General features: G+C 48.6%; 1 protein-coding gene across 5 annotated transcripts in view; it reads left to right on the top strand.

The window, feature by feature from the left end:
* Window positions 1-3,675: 3,675 nt before the first annotated feature.
* The window catches only part of TNRC18 (trinucleotide repeat containing 18), a 128,856-nt gene continuing 115,972 nt past the window's right edge, over window positions 3,676-16,559 (top strand). For 2 of the 5 annotated variants that reach the window (XM_060282617.1, XM_060282621.1), the window contains exons 1-3: window positions 4,676-5,003; window positions 5,725-6,190; window positions 9,077-9,426. In XM_060282617.1, the coding sequence (XP_060138600.1) occupies window positions 9,231-9,426 (196 nt within the window). In that variant the 5' untranslated portion in view covers window positions 4,676-5,003; window positions 5,725-6,190; window positions 9,077-9,230. Of the gene's footprint in view, window positions 4,597-4,666; window positions 5,004-5,724; window positions 6,191-9,076; window positions 9,427-16,559 lie in introns of those variants that run through there. The other 3 variants (XM_060282619.1, XM_060282618.1, XM_060282620.1) reach the window with 3 other exon arrangements.

The raw sequence follows: 16,559 nt of genomic DNA, 5'->3' as shown, positions 1-16,559 counted from the left end.
TATCGACCCACTGAGGCCTGTGACCCAGCAGACACACAGCCAAATATTTAGACCCGACTCCCCCCTTTCTTAGGCAAGCTATATTTGGGTTTCAGCAGCTGAACGCCCAAATGGGTGAAGTGTCAACACCCCCTTGCTGCATCCGAGTCTTAAAAGATGGGCACAGGGACCAGAAAACCCATATATCATCCACCGAGCCCATTGGGGAAAACCCCAAGCCCTAAAAGATTCCCCAATTGTTGCCGAGGAAGATGCCCCACACCTTTGCCACAACATCTACTTAAATAAATCAAGTTGTCTGTTGGAAGGATGGGGGAGAACACATAAAATACCGTCAGAGCCAAAATAGTTTATGGTTATTTCCATAAACTGGGACAAAATCGGCAGGCTACAGTTGAGAATTTTCCTTTTTTTAGGAAGGGGGTCAAAATCGGAAAAGCTTTGTAACCCACAGGTTTAAAACTGGCAAGCTTTATAAAGCAAGGGGGACACATGGGTAAAGACTTTGATCTTACACATGAAAGCTTTAATACAAAGAAAAAACAAGCGCACGGGGGGGGGGGAGACCTTGACTGTTTCTAACCCCTTTCCTACCTCGTTAAGGCAGGCAATTCTAATAAATAAATATTTCAAGGTTCCTCTCTGTCTAAGGACTTAGTTCTAGTTAGTACATACACTTGCAATGGGTCCGACTCCTGAGTAAACATGAACAGGACTGCGCTATTGATCTTTTAGAAATAATTTGTGAAACAGCCCCCCCCTCTTTCCCTCTTCTTTGCTAGCACAAGGGTGGTGCCTGCAAAAAAAAACACGTTCCCAAAAGCTTTCCATCTAACCACCAACTGCTTAAAAAAACAGCAAGTACTGTAAAATGTTTTATTTTCGTAAGAAGCAGCATTGCTAATCTAATCACACGCACACGCACACACACACAACTGCAAACTATAACACGTGAGACTTGGGGTGTGATTTTTTTAAATTATTTAATAGAAAAAACAAGAAACGAAGACTTGTAAATTTAATAGGAATGTAGTGTAAACTGGTGATAGACGACATAGTGAAAGTGCTACCAGCAGTGAAAGTAGTGCAACACCACCACTACAAACTCACTAATGTGTTTCTGTAGGCAATTATATGTTTGTGCAGTTAAGCATTCTTTAATCATTATTATTATTAAAAGGAAAAATGTGATTTCAATAGGGTTTACACACAGGAAAGCAGATGTAGGGTTGCAGCCCCAAAGCTTCCATGGGGTGAGAATCTGGAAGGTGGGGGAGTGTTCTCTCTGTGTGTGTGTGTTTAAAAGCTTGCTTCAAGGTTAGAACGACCTTTGGTAAGTGGTGGGGGGGGAGATTTTTTTTTTTTATACTATTTTGTGATCCAGGCAGCTTCCTAAATTAATGCATTTACGATTCCTCAAGATGTATTAGCCCTGGACATCTACTGTATATAAGACAAAAGGGCAGAAGAAGAACCCAGTCAATGCTAAATTAAATCTGGTTTTTTTGGGGGGGGGTGAGTTGGGGGGTGAGAAAGAAATCCTTAGGTCTGCAATCCTCTGCACTTACCGGAGAGTATACTGAGCCACAATAGGGTCTACTTCCGAGTAAACATTCACAGGCTGTGCTGTTAAATAGGCTTTTTTTGGGTGGTTTGGGGGATACATCTGCAACTTCAGGATGGACAAACCTAATTGGGAGGAGAATCGATCGATCTATTCAGGAGGAGAAAAAAATATATATATATACATATTGGGATGGACAGTTTGTTGCAAAAACCACCAGCAACATTCCTCGTTGTTAAAAGTAAACACAATGTTTCACAGATCTTGGTGGGATGGGAAAGGGAATTATGTGCTATTTTTGCGGGGTTTGGAGGGGGGGGGGAAGATGGTGAAAATGAAGAACAGCTCCCTCCCTCCATCTAAAGTCAGACGAATTGGTGTAAATACTTACGGCAAAGCATCTCCCCCCTCCCCCGAAAAAGCTCGGCGCGCAACTGCAAGCCTGGCCGGACAGCTCTTTGCATACACTAACCTGGAAAGCGGCGCGTTGCAAGCAGGTTTTTAAATATATATATAAAAATACTGAAATCGGGGAAAGAGGAGGAGAGAGGCAAGGCAAGGCAAGAAAAGCGCAGAGAGATCTTCAATAAGGCTCCTTTTTAGACGTCTCTTCGTCGTCTTCTGCCCCCCCCCATACTCCACCCTGCTGCCAAGATGGCTCCCAGCTGTTGTTTACCAGGCGGGGGGAAAAGCGAATTTTTAAAAAATGGGTGTTGTTTTTTAAGAGATGCAAAAGGTGGAGGGGGGGATCCGCCAGGAGCCTTGCAGTGACGGCGAGCGGTTCTGTGCGAGTAGGAACTTCTTTTTTTGCAGCCGCAGAGGCGACCAGACCCAATTTGGGATTTGCTGCATTTTTTAAAAAACCGGATTGCAAAATCTCCTCCCGCAGCTGGGGGAGGGATCGCGCGGGGTGGGGACCCGACCTGCCTCTCTTCCACCCCCCCCCCGCATTGCTGTTTGCAGCGGGAAATGGCATGCGGGCGGGGGAGAGGATCGGGCCCTTACTCCCCCCCCCCGCGAGAGCTGTATTTTTCTTGGTGCAATCCTCAAGCGCTTTCTTGCCTTCGAGTAAACCCATCCGGGAGGGGAGACAGGCGGGCCTCGCTCCCGAGGAGGAAGCACGCGGGAGGATCCGGCCGGGGAGTAAAATCTGGAGACGCGGAGGAGGGACTGGGTGGGTCACTAACCCGGGGAGGGTCGCGAAGGCGGCCGGATGGGCTCTCGGGCGCTGTAATGAAATGCAGATTTGCGCCCCGGCCTGATGGGAACCACTTATATATATTTTTAAAGGGGGGGGGTTGCAAAAGGACGCGCTTTGCAAAAAGGGAAATAAACAGGGGGCGCTTTTGTTTTATTGACGAAGCAAGGATTTATCGCACAGCTTCTCTCTCTCCCCCCCCATATCAAAACTTGCAGCTTCTGGCGAGGATCCGGGTGTGAAAACATTAAAGATTACCGGGGGGGTTGCTTTAAAAAAAAAGTCCTTCGGCTGGATCCAGGCTTGTACGCTTGCTCTGCTCCAGAGAGAGATGGGGCCAAATAAATACACTCTCCCCCGCAAAAAAAACCCGACCAAGCACCCCCGCTGCATGGAAAACCGGGCATCTGATGCAACCTTCGAGAGGGGGCTCCGTCCTGCAAAAAAATTTGGGGGGGAGGGGAATACCTACATTTTTAAAAGATCTGCAGGCTTAAAAAAACAACACACAATTCCATGCAAACCCGTTCCCGTTGTAAAAGAAAACCGGAGTGGGAAATGAGGCGGGCGGGCGGGCCCTCCCCCTTTCTGCATTCTGCCCAGGCGGCGGGGCTCTTGCCCCTCCTTTTCCCCTCCCCCCCTTAAAAAAAACAATTCTCTTGTTGCTCCTTCGCTAATTTGGATCCCATCCATTCAATCCCGAGGCAAAGTCGTCACTCCTTCAGTTGCCCGGGGGGTGGGGGGTGGGAAGAGACCAAGCTTGGCTATTTGTTGCTATCTCCTTTGCATCGCGACGTTTTAACGCCCCCCCCCCTCCGGCCAAAAAAAAAAAAAACCCATTAAAAGAAGTTTGCATTTTTCTTCTTCGGCTTCTATTTTCGGTCGCTTTCTCTCTCTCCCCCCCTCCCGCTCTTTCCTTCCCAAAGAGGGCAGTCTAGAAACTGCCTCGCTGGAGCTTCGGGGGCAGTTTGAAACTGCTACGGTAGGTGTGTGTTTTTTGGTTTTTTTAAAAAAACATTTACGCAGGAATTAAGTAAGGGTAGGGTGTCTCCCTTCCCCCTTCCAATTTCTCTCCCTTCCCTCTATCCAAATAAATGTGTCCAAAAGCGATTTCTGTTTTGTTTTGTTTAATGTTTTTTATTATTGCAAACACTCTCTAAATTTACACACGCAGAATAAATATCCGGTCCAAGCAAAATGTATCTTCCATATCTCTTTCCTTCGGGTAGTTTTGCGGGGTGGGCGATTTTAATCCACTACAGCAAAAAATACGGAGTATTCTAAAATTGTACTGGTTCTGTTAGAACAGTTCAAAGGAATCTCCGGGGATCATCTCTAGCTTAATCTCCCTCTCAATAGAGGAATCACAGCTAAATCACCCTATTAACCCAAAACAAGCTCGAAAACAGGAAATAGGTTATTTTTTGCTTTTCGTTTTCTTCCGAGATGTTACCTGCAATTCGGTTTATAAAGGCAACCAGTTTGTTCCTCCGGTCGCCCTGGTTCAAACTGCTTTGCAAAGCGAAATGAGGTTTTTTTGGGGTGTGTGTTCAAACTGGACTCCCGACAGCCAGCTCCGTTTACTCCGAAGTGAGACCCAAAGTCCACCGGCAATTGCAGTACTCCCACGCCACAGTGCACAGTCTCGCAGCCACGTTTCTAGACCTCAACTGAAAATATCCTCGCTTTTTCAGCCTCGCCAGCACCAGGCTCCCAAGACTAGGCCTGGGATATTTGTTGGCCGGAGAGATCGTGTAGACACAACCAAGCGGCGTGAGAACGGATCAAGCTAGAGAAGCCCAGTGTTAAGGGTTCTCCCCTCTCTCTCTTGGGGGTGAGGATAAATCCGAAGTCCTTAAAAAGTGTAGTTGGGGCCTTGGGGGGAGGGAGGATGGAGGGTTGAGCAAGCTCCGGGGCGGAGGGACGACCCCTCCCCCAGGCATTAAGTCGGACTGCAAGGAGGGGCGCTGCTGCCTCAAAGCTGAGCTGCTCTGCGGCCCCGATCCATGCCTTTTTACTCGGAAGTAAGCTGCCCCTCCATACAGAGCGCCCTTGCCCCATCCCCGGTCGCTTTGCTCCCAAGCCTGGGCAAGCAGCAGCGCGACGCCTTACTCTCGAGTAAGCCCCCGTCGCTGCAGAACTGCTGCGTGGTTTCCATCCCACCCGCCGTCCCCCGTCCCCGGTTGCCAAGAGTCTTACCTGCGGAGGAGGGTTTGGGGGGTACATGGCGGAAGCTTACACGTGAGTAAACGTGCCTAGTCTCGGGCCGCCGATGCTGCGCTTGCTTTCCTCCCTGGGAGTTTAAGGCCGGCTTACTTCCGAGTAAGCATGCAGAGCGGAACAGACACTCCTCCCTCCCTCCCTCCCTCCTTCCTTCTTGCCCAGGCGCTGCAACCCGCCTGGGCCACCAAAACGCTCCGGGGGCTACCAGTCTCCCAACCCCCTCCCCCCGCGCTCAAGAAGCGTTGCAAAGAAATGGGGGGCAGGCCAGGCGGTGGCCGGCTTGCAACCCCTCCCTCCGGGTTGGGGGGAGGGTTGGAGATGGCAGCTCCCCCCCCCCGCTTTTTTGTTTATGATCATCCGGAGCAGACCAGAGGCGAAGGAGATGGGCGCGCGACAGGGCAAAAAAAAAAAAAAACCGGGGGTGGGGGGACACCTTGAAACCGCCCCTCTGAATTCTCACCGCCCGCTTCGCCCATTCAGCCCGCCCCGCCGGGGAGCCTTGAAACTTCCCCTCCCCTCTCTCGCCCCGCTCGCTCCATAATTGGCTTTATAAGGATGGCGGCGGGCCAAAGTGTTTACATGAGGCTGAGTGGCAGGCGGGGCAGCCAATGGGGAGGCCTACTATGAAATTTTGGCTGGCTGGCCCGGAGGGGGGGCGGGATGCAAGGAACAATGCTTGTTTCATTGCTAAAGAGGCTTCCCCCCCTTCCTCCCCTCCCCCTCTTTTTTTTTTTTAAAGAGATCCACGGAGAGGAACTTGAAAGGGGTTTTTTTTGTGTGTGTGTGTATTGCACCTTTTCCAAGCCCGGGCTGTATATGTGTGGATCTTGAAGTCTCCCGACCAACAAGGCGCCGACCTGGAGCCTACGAGGAAGCCGGACCCGTTCACACGACGAGGGAACCCGAGTTTGTGAAAGCCGCGAGCCGAGGATTCCGCCTGTCCTGCCGCTTTTCCGGGTGGAGGGGAGAGCCCAGGAGAACCAGGCAGGGGCATTTTTGGATGCTCAGAGTGGAAGAGGAAGAGGAGGAAGAAGGGGGAGGAAGGCCGCTGCAGCCCCCACCCCGGAAAAAAACAACAACACCCCGCTTGTGGATCTAATTTTTGAAACACGGGGGGAGGGTTGGGGTCCAGGTGCGAGAAAACCCGGCTGAAGAATGCCAAAGAGGACTAGATAAAAAAATAAAAATACAACTCATTCCGAAAGGTAAGCTTTACAACTCTTGCTGACTTGGGAAGTTCTCTCTAGGGAGGGGGGGAAAAGCTTTCTCAGTAGCGTTGGGGGAGGGAACCCCAGGGCAATTTCAGGACCAGGTCGTCCCCCTCCCCCTTTGACCCTCTCCACTTTCCCTCCTCTCCAAATTTTTCAAAATTTCTCTTCTCTGGATCAGGGCGCCCCAGATTTTGTCTCTGCCCCCCCTCTCTTTGGCAAACGCCGTCAGGGAAAGCGAATCCGAGAACCAGGCATTTTCGGTTAGGCTGCTTTTAATTAAAATCAGGAGTCCAGCCATGTTTTTTTTTGGGGGGGGTAAGAACTGAGATCAAGGAAAGTAAAAGGCATTAAATGAAATTCTGTACACGCACAGCCGCCCCCCGCACCCCAAATATCTATATGTATTGGTTTGGGATGCGGTAGTCTTGTTTTTAATTCCCATATGATCTTCAAAGTGTGCCCATATCTCACACACAGGAATCCGAAGTGTGTGTTTCTGTATATTAAGGCCAAACAGGAATTAAAACAAGAACCTTCCCTCTCCAAAAAAAAAATAGAAATTGAAGCTTAGAGTAAGAAGTTATGGGGAAGCCCCCCCCCCCCACAAAAATACCCATACGTGCAACTGAAATGGACAAACGGGCCATTTGCCCTTTATATCCTTAAAATGCAAAGCCACCGATTTATTTTTTCTCGTGGCTTATAAGAAAATGGTAACATACGTTTCATCTTGTATCTAGTTCAGTGGCATGTATTGGATTGGGGTGGGTGTTGTCTAATAAACACGGAGGTAGTTTTAACTAAACCCAGATTAAAGTAAGAAACTCTTAATTAAACCTAGTAAGGGACCAAACGGGGATTTTTTTGTATGCTGCCTTCTCATCAACCAGTTCATAAGAACCAGTCTGGGGAAATTCCAAGGCGATATTTTCCCCCGGGAACAGAGAGCTAAAACACTGACTAAATTCTTTTTGTGTGTGTGATTTTAAGGCAGCTGGTGAATGACTTCAGGGTTGGAGAGAGGGGAAATAGCCTTTCTTTAAAAAAAGAAAGTCTTCTTCCAACAAGTCCCTCTTCCACTCTTTCCATTTTTTTCAGTGAGCTGAATTCTAAATATTTTGGAATATTTTATGGGGGGGAGGGGAAGGGGAGAGAAACAACCAAAAATACTTCGGAAACTTCTCTCTGCATTCCTCCTCGTTTAAAAGAAGGCTTGTTTTTAATGGCAGACATTGGAGCCTCATTTTTTGGAGAGAGAAAAATTCTGTCCCATGATTTGGAAGCGACCCCCGCTGAGTAACTAGACGGAGGATACAAATGGCTACAGGATTCTTGCCAGTGTTACTGGGGGCTAAGCCCCATTGAACCCGGAGAGGCACTGAAGTCAGTGGGGTTTACTCCTGGGTAAATGGGGCGAAGATTGCAGCCTTACTTCTTAGACAGTCAGTTGGGCTTCCTTGAAAGGAAACCAGCACGATTTCTCGCAGAGGAGAGCGCAAGAAACCTTTTATTTTATTTTTAAAATTCCAACCAGTGTAGGGAGGCCGCTGGAAACCGAACCGGGTTGGTGGCTTCCTTAATAATAATAATAATAATAATAATAATAATAATAATAATAATAAAAAACCCCATTTTCCTTCCGAGCCATTTTGCCCAAGTGGCGTGAAGAAATCTCGGGCTCCTTATCAGGGCCAGCTTGCAGCGTGTGCGTAAAAGGTTAAACATTAAATACTTTCCAGGGCTAAGAAGATGATAAAATATGTAATGGGTTATTTTCGCCTCCGGGCGAGTAGGAGCTCCCAGCCCCCCACCCTCCGCCCTTTCCACATTTTTGTCGACCCACATCTCCTGATAAGATGGAGGGGAATCAATGAGTATTTGTCAAAATCGATACTGGGGAGGGAGAGGGTGTCCAGGCAAAACGTGAGAAGAGAGGGAGAGGGGGGAAACGAGAGACGAATCGGGATTTTAAAAGACAGTCCATTTTAGATAACAGCTAGAAGGAAGGTGGGTCTGGTTAAATTCCTCATACCTTCTCCCACCCCATGACCGAGGTTGCAAGAGAGGCAGGAAAGTGTCTCGGTTAAGGGTGCGATCCTAAAGAGCCCTTTCCACCCCTGGGGAGCAAGTCCTTTTCAGCCAAGGCGTTTCGGATCGGGCCGCGCAGCTGCGGTTTCAAACGCGCTGAACGCGAGCCTGATTTTGTCTCTCTTCGAAGCAAGCCCTGTCGACTTTAAACAGGGATATATATCTCTCTCTCCTTTCGAAAGGGGGGCTGGGGCACGATCCTGGGCCTATTTACTCGAGAGTAAGCCTCATCCCATCGGAGCTGGCTGCCCGGGGACACGGGCGCGTACCGGCGGCGGCGGCAGCTTTCGATTGCAGGCCGAAGGAGCTTACTCGCGGGTAAACAGCCGCTTGGAAGAAACCTCCCTAACTTTTTAAAAGTCTTTATTTTGTACACACACACACATTTCCCCCCTGCAAACAAAATGCATCGTATATTATATTCTATTTATTTTTTAAAGTCTTCAAAATGTAAACTCGGGTTCCAGGGACGAATCTTTGAATTTAAAATTTGGGGAGTGCTGGACGCCCACTTCCTTGGGAGTAAGCCCCATTGCACCTCGTGAGGTTTACTTGTGAGTAAAGAAGCCCGAGTCTTCTTTCCTTTTCTCCTCTCGCCTTTTTTTGAAGGCTCAAAAAGGCAGCTGTGTATGTATATATGTATACGGTATCTATATGGCGGGCTCTCATTTCCCGCTGCAGGTTGGAGACCCCTCGGTCGGTGGGGCTGGGGGGGGGGCTAGGAGGGAAACTGGAGGAGCTGCTGCCGCCTTTCTGCGAGACTCAAGCGGCGCCTTTCGCCTTCTTTTGCAGGCTCCCGTCCGGGGCCGCCTGGGCAGCAGCCGGAGCCCCGCGCGCGCGGAGAATGGTTGCGCGGACGGGCGCGCGGCGCGGGCAGCGGCGCTTGTCCTCGCTGCGCCTTCGCTGAGTCCGGCGGCGGTGGCGGCGGCGGCGGCGGGAGCGCAGCATGGATGGGCGAGACCTCGGCGGGCCCCCGCGCGCCGTCCACCTCCCGCCGCCGCCGCTCCTCTCGGGCCTGGCCATGGACGGCCACCACCGCGCCGCCGCCGCCCGGCTCGCCCCCTTGGCGGCCGGACTGCCGCCCGCGCCCCTCGGCCCCGCCAAGTACCTCGCCGCCGGACTCAACCTCCATTCCCACGCGGGTAAGTCGACACGCAGACGTGGAGGGGGTGGGGTGGGGAAGAGGAAGGTTTATTTGGGGGAGGGAGGGGAAAGGGGTGGGGGTGGAAGGAAGGGGGGGTCCGCCTTTGCTCCTTCCTCTGCAAATTTACCTTCGAAATGCTCCCCCACTTTAGGGGATCCCAAGCTTGGAAAATTGGGTTGGTTTCCTTCCCCACCAGCCTCCAAAAAATATACTGTATAATCCCGCTTTCCGAAAAACAGGCAAGCCCTTAGTAGGCTGGTCCCCCCCCCCGCAAGAGATTGCATTTAAATAGCAGTAATAATAGCTGGATAAATCCCCTGCAGTCTGTTGGCCTCCCCACCCCAAGAACAGACTGAGCCCCCTGCCGTTTCCCCATATGGCTGAAGGCCCCATAAGACAGGAAACCTGGGGATGCCGTAGAGAGCACCCTCCCCACAAAAATGAATTCAACAAAATAAAACCTGGCGATCCCTTGGGAGCAGCCCTCCACCTTCTAATTCCAGAAGGGGCTTTATAGAAGTGCCTGGCCGCCTTAAGTACACACTCCTCCACCCCCCCCCCCGATTTTTTTTTTTAAAATAAGATGCCACATTAATTCCGCTTTCTTAAAAGCTTGCAAACCACCCTACCCCAAAAAGTGATTCTACTTAAATAGTTGGTATGGCTTTGCAAATACTCTGTAGTCTATTGTGCCCCCTCCCTACGAAACAGACCACCCCTTTCCCTACATGGCTGTAGGTCCTGTGAGCCAGAAAACCTGGGGATCCTATAGGAGTGTTAGAGAAAAAAATGAAATAAATGCAATAGAATGAACCTTGGGAACCCTATAATGCCAGGCAGGCTGCTTTGGATAAGGGCACAGCCACCCCACCCCCCCCCCCAATCACTGTCTTTTAAGGCTATGCCCTACATAGAGCAATTGGCTTGGGGTGCGCTTGGCCCTTCTAGCCAGCCTCTCTCAGAGGAGTCGGCTGGCCCATCAGGATTTCTTGAAATCACCCCCCCCCCCCCCGCATACACAAAGCACTGCACACATTTTCAAGAGCAGCAGAGAAGCATAAATCTTGGACTGCCTGGCATTCCAGACCTGTGGAATTCTAGACCCACAGGATTCCTCCCTTTTTCTGGCAGCGGAAAACAGGCCTTCCCTGGCTGTGCAGCTGAACTTGAACCCTTGAACCAAATGCCTATATTTTAAATAAATCTGTGCAAGGAAAGCTTTCCCTTTATACAACCTGGGGAGCGAGATGTTGGCCACACCGGTGTCTCTCTCCCACACCTTTTCCCGCACTGAGATATTTGTGCAAACTGGGCTGTGTTGGGAGACTGGGTGCCTCTAATGGCCGGCTGTAGCGGTGGCGGCTGTTGCCTTAAATAAGTCTGGAAGTTGTTCTCTTCTTGCCACTTTTATTCTTGCTACTGGTGACTGCCGGACTCTTTCTCTAGTGTGGATTCTGTGACTTTGCATAGCACTGAATGTTCCAATCGCTATGGGTTTGTTTGTTTTTTGCCTTCTGCCCCAATATAAAGCATAAAGTGGGGTTGAGGGGAGAAGATTTCTCTCTTCCTTCTCAGGGGAGCGGCAGATTTAAGATTTTGCCCGTTTAGCAAAGCCATTTGGCAGCCCCTCCAAAGTTCCACAAATACTGACAGATGGCTGGGGACATTTTTTTTTTTTTTAAAAATCTCTTTTCTCCCCTTCCCAAACTTTTCCTCTTTTCCCTTTCAAGATTTGAATGACATCTGTTGTGGATCAGGTTTTTTTGCATCTCAGTTGCAAAATGATGTTTTTACCGGAGATTTGGATTTATTTTTTGTTGTCCTAGCTTATACTTTAAATGCATGGAGAATCTTGTGGTTTGAATTCGTAGAGGTGGAGAATAATATGGAAGAATGTTGTGGGGGAGGGACACTGCCCCCTCTCCCCCCTCCCTGTTTCTGGGCACCTTTTAAAATATCCAAAGATTCTTTTGTCTTGCTAAAGTCTGTTTATCTTACTGGGCCTGCCGTCTTCAAATATATACTGTACATTGTACAGAACTTAGCTGGCTACGTTTGGTTAGTTACCAGTGTTTGGCTGTGTTCATTTTAACTTTTTTATTTTTAAAGTGAAAGTGTTGAAAAGAATTGCTGCCAGGATTGAAAAAGAAAAGAATTATTTACCATGTGCCCAAAGCAAACCTGGGTTTCTCTTAAATGCACTAATGGAGGGTAAAAACTGCACTTATTTATTCATTTCTTGGCTCTCAGGTAGAATAAACTTGCATAGTAGGGTCCATCTCCCCTTTTCTGAAAAAAAAGTCCCCATCTCCTGCAATCTTTTCTTGGAATTCTTTTGTGTGTGAGAAATGGATTGTTTTTCAATGAAGTTAAAGTGCCATCTTTGGGTGCGAGGGCAAGTGTGTGCATGCAATTTGAAACAGATGAAAAAGTTCTAGTGTTTACAGAAATTCCTTGTTCCTGGATTTCTTTCTAGCCCTCTGGAGGTGAAGGAGGGAGGACACAGTGGGGGATGTCTGTGCATGTGTGTGTGATACGAAATCCAGGAGAGCATTAATCCATGTCCAGAACCTTTTAAAAAATGCCTCTTACTGCAGGCATGTGCTCATTTTAGCTTGGGATGGATTTTTGCGGTTGGGTATCTGTGCAAGAGCCAAGCAGTAGCTGGTCTTCTGAATTTTTTTTTTAAAAAAACCATAGACAGAAAACTGCTGTTTGGAGAGGAATCTAAGCCTCCCCAGCCCCTTTAAAACAACAGCAATCGTTTCCAACTTGATGGGGTTTTTTCCTTGCAGTTTTTCCCAAGCGCTTTAGGCGTTTTTTTCCTTCCCTGTTAAGGTCTAAGTAAGACTTTGAAGCTGCCTGGTGTTCCCCCCCTTCCCTTCCTCTTCTTCCCAAATTAGATCCCCCCCTCTTTTGTTTTTAAATACTTGGATCAGACAAAATAAAAAAAATTCCTTCAGTAGCACCTTAAAGACCAACTAAGTTTTTATTTTGGTATGAGCTTTCGTGTGCATGCACACTTGCATTTTTTTATTTTGCTTCGACTCAGACCAACACGGCTACCTACCTGTAACTGGATCAGACCATCCACCCAGAACATGGGCTAGGTTTAAAAACAGCTGGCAACCTTTTGCAGATGTGTGGATTCTAATCTGTTGCAAACTGGAGGGAAATGGTGCCTTCAGCGATGAGGACCTCAAATTCTGCCATCTCTGGCTCTTTTAAAACCTGTGCTGAGGCTTGCTGGAAGCCAGTAAAAGGCAAATGTGTGTGTACGTATGTGTGTACACACACACACACACACACACACACACAGAGAGAGAGAGAAAGAGAGAGAGTTGTACTACAATGCCCTGCTGTGTGTTTGCCTTCTCCCCTCCCCCCTCTCTGCTTCATAGAAAAAAAGAGAGAGAAGAAAGCTCTAGGCGGGCATAGGTGACTTGGAGTTTACCAGGAGGGGTTGGGGAGGGTGACAAGTTTGGCAATAATGAAACCTCACCCGCATGGAATGAATGACTTTGAAATTTTGCAAACCTGATTGCCAACATCTGCAAAGAAGGAAGTCTGGTCGAGTTGAGAGGGAAGATTTATTGGCTTTCTGAATAGGTGGCAATGCCAATTTTCCAGGTGCTAAAACAAGGGGTGTAGAATGAAGAGCAATAAAACTAAGCACATAAGCAAACACCCTTTTATTTAACACCTCCCCCACCCCCACTCCTAGGGCAATCTCTAATCTTTGAAAAAGTGAACTCATTGTCCAGACAAACTGAAGCTGGGAATAACACTCAGGGTTGTTTTTTCACATGGACTTTTTTTTTTTAAAGCATTTCATTCTTTCTTGAGGCCTCATAGCTGCTGGAGAGGTTCTTAGAATCTGTTGAAGAAAACCACTGACGTTCACTGTTTATTTCTCGGTATATCTTATGTTGAGGTTGTTTTCTGATAGGATACAAAACCATTTTAGCCTACTTGCTGTTTAGTCTGTTCTCTGCCTGCCCACTTTTCCGGTTATGACCTGGCGGTTCTAAACCAGAGTTGTGAATAACCACTTTCCCGATCGCCACTGGTGAACAGGTGTGAGCTTCCAGGCGAGCAGATGGGAAGTTTTTACAAAAGTTTGTGTGTGTGTGTGTGTGTGTGTGTGTGTGTGTGTTTTATATATATTTATAAAATCTACAAACTTGTATGTGAGTGTATACACATAGATTTGGTTGTTTAGTCGTTTAGTCGTGTCCGACTCTTCGTGACCCCATGGACCATAGCACGCCAGGCACTCCTGTCTTGCACTGCCTCCCGTAGTTTGGTCAAACTCATGTTCGTAGCTTCGAGAACACTGTCCAACCATCTCGTCCTCTGTCGTCCCCTTCTCCTAGTGCCCTCCATCTTTCCCAACATCAGGGTCTTTTCCAAGGATTCTTCTCTTCTCATGAGGTGGCCAAAGTATTGGAGCCTCAGCTTCACGATCTGTCCTTCCAGGGAGCACTCAGGGCTGATTTCCTTAAGAATGGATAGGTTTGATCTTCTAGCAGTCCATGGGACTCTCAAGAGTCTCCTCCAGCACCATAATTCAAAAGCATCAATTCTTCGGCGATCAGCCTTCTTTATGGTCCAGCTCTAGATTTGGTAGCAGTTGTATAAGCACACCCACCCACCCCAACTATGATTCTGAAGACACATGATATACGGTAGTAGGTTTGCTGAACTGGAACAAAACCAGGTTCCTGGATGGAATATGATGTGTCTGCTACCTGGAGTTCAAAAGTAGAAAGTTGTGGGCCAGTAACTTCTGCTCACTTACCTGCAAAGTTGTACTCAGTTCTTGTACATCTGGAGCTCAGCCACAGGAGAAGGACATTGGGGTATTTAAAGGCTTTATAAACCCAGTTGTCTTGTAAGGTTATACCTGGTGTCTCTGCTGTGGGTGCCCCCACCTTCAGAGGGCAGGCAGGCAGGCAGGCAGGCAGTCAGCCAGCCAGCAAGCAAGCAAGCAAATAAGGGCCTTTTCTGTGGTGGTGCCCCAGTTACGGAATTTCATTCCTGGAGATGTTCACCTTTACACTATTCACGTTACTTGCACGACAGGTGCCAGAGTCAAACCATTTTATCCGCTTTTAACGTAGAGGGGAAAACTACAAAGTCCTTGCTGCTTTTGATGGTGTCTTGTGGTTGCAATTTTTCTTTGCTGCGACTGAAATTCTGGTGGTGTTTATCCGATGTTTTTAATTGCGTTCTTGGAAGCTGCTGCCTTCGAAACTATACATTTTGAAAAGGGAAGGTGGGAACGGAACGAACGTTTTTTAAAAAATGAACTCTCTGGCTTTTGGGCAAGCCCCAAACGGCTTACCTCTGGAAATGGATCTGGTACGATTTGTGCCCTTTTATCCATTTCTTTGTAAGAATTGGCACATTTATTTTGGGTCATGAGTAGGGGAGCTTTCCCAGATGGAAAAGCCAAAATGGAGCTACCTTGCGATGGGTGGGGTGCCTAAGGTTGGGTGGTTTGTGCATTTCTGGGGTGGTTGAGGGGTGGAGAGTGTCTCCTCTGTGCTCTCCTGAGAGATTTTCCTGTGGGATCTGTGTCCATGAAGGCCCACCCACTTAATGCCACACAGTACAGTTTTGGCCTGCATTGCACCAGTAGAGTAGCCAAGGGTAGCAGTTCACCATTTTGATGGAGGAAACAAAATGTGACCGTGGGAGGGGGTTGGACTAGATGACCCTTGGGGGTCCCCTCCCAACTCTACAATTCTTTGCTTCTGCAACAAATTGAAAGGGGTGCAGCATCTGCTGTCCCAGGGGCCAGACAGATTGAGAAACCCACAATCAGGATTCAAGCACCCAGAGCCCTTTCCCCTCCAGTGGCTTCCAGCAACTGGGATTCATTGATGGTCTTCTCCCCCAGAGGACCCTTCTCTCTCTCTCAGTCCATGACTGCTAAGCTTCTTCAGCAGCCCTTGGTGAGGAACGGTTGAGGAAGCTAGAGCCTGGAAAAGAGGAGGCTGAGAGGGAGATGTGTCATCTTCGAATATCTCAAGGGCTGGTGGCATGGAAGATGGAGCAAGCTTCTTGACTCCTTGATCTGGAGGGTAGGACTTGAACCCATGGCTTCAAGTTAGGAGATTCCAACTCGACATCATATTCCGACAGTAAGAGCTGCTTGACAGTGGAATGGGGACTCGCTTGGGAGGCAATGAACTCTCCTTCCTTGGAGGTTTCTAAGCAGAGGTTGCATAGCCATCTTTCTCGGATGGTTTAGAATCATAGAATCATAGAATAGAATCATAGAATCGTAGAGTTGGAAGAGACCACAAGGGCCATCCAGTCCAACCCCCTGCCGAGCAGGAAAAGCCATCAAAGCATTCTTTACATATGCCTGTCAAGCCTCTGCTTAAAGACCTCCAAAGAAGGAGACTCCACCACACTCCTTGGCAGCTAATTCCACTGTTGAACAGCTCTTACTGTCAGGAAGTTCTTTCTAATGTTTAGGTGGAATCTTCTTTCTTGTAGTTTGAATCCATTGCTCCGTGTCCGCTTCTCTGGAGCAGCAGAAAACAACCTTTCTCCCTCCTCTATATGACATCCTTTTATATATTTGAACATGGCTATCATATCACCCCTTAACCTTCTCTTCTCCAGGCTAAACATACCCAGCTCCCTAAGCTGGGTTGAGATTCCTGCTTTTTGGGGGGGGGTTAGGGCTGGACAAGAGGATGTTTGGGGGTCCCTTCCAACGAGACAGTTCCTAGGCACCCTGCTGAAAGTCTTTTGGTGGGTGTGCATCACATCCAGTGTGGGATGCGGATTAAATGTGCGTCTGTTACTCTTAAATAGCAGTTGGCATCATCCTGGCTTCTATTGCTGGGCCACTCTGGAGCGTGGCAGCCTCTTGGGCCAATGATGCTCACAGCATCAGGGCGGATAAAAGCAAGTACTGTACTTTCCCACACAACGTGTAGTTAAACTGTGGAACTCCCTTCTGCAGGAGGCAGGGATGGCCTCCAACCTGGATGACTTTAAAGGAGGATTAGACAAATTCCTGGAGGAGGAGAGGGCTGTGGGTGGCTCCTAGCCAGTGGGAGGCAGTACTGCATCTAAATCCCAGTCGCAGGAGGGGGAGAGTTGCTCTTC

Source organism: Zootoca vivipara, chromosome 14 (assembly GCF_963506605.1).
Source record: "Zootoca vivipara chromosome 14, rZooViv1.1, whole genome shotgun sequence".
Taxonomy (NCBI): domain Eukaryota; kingdom Metazoa; phylum Chordata; class Lepidosauria; order Squamata; family Lacertidae; genus Zootoca; species Zootoca vivipara.
Note: the sequence above shows the minus strand (reverse complement) of the source record. Positions and strands in the feature narration are given on the sequence as shown.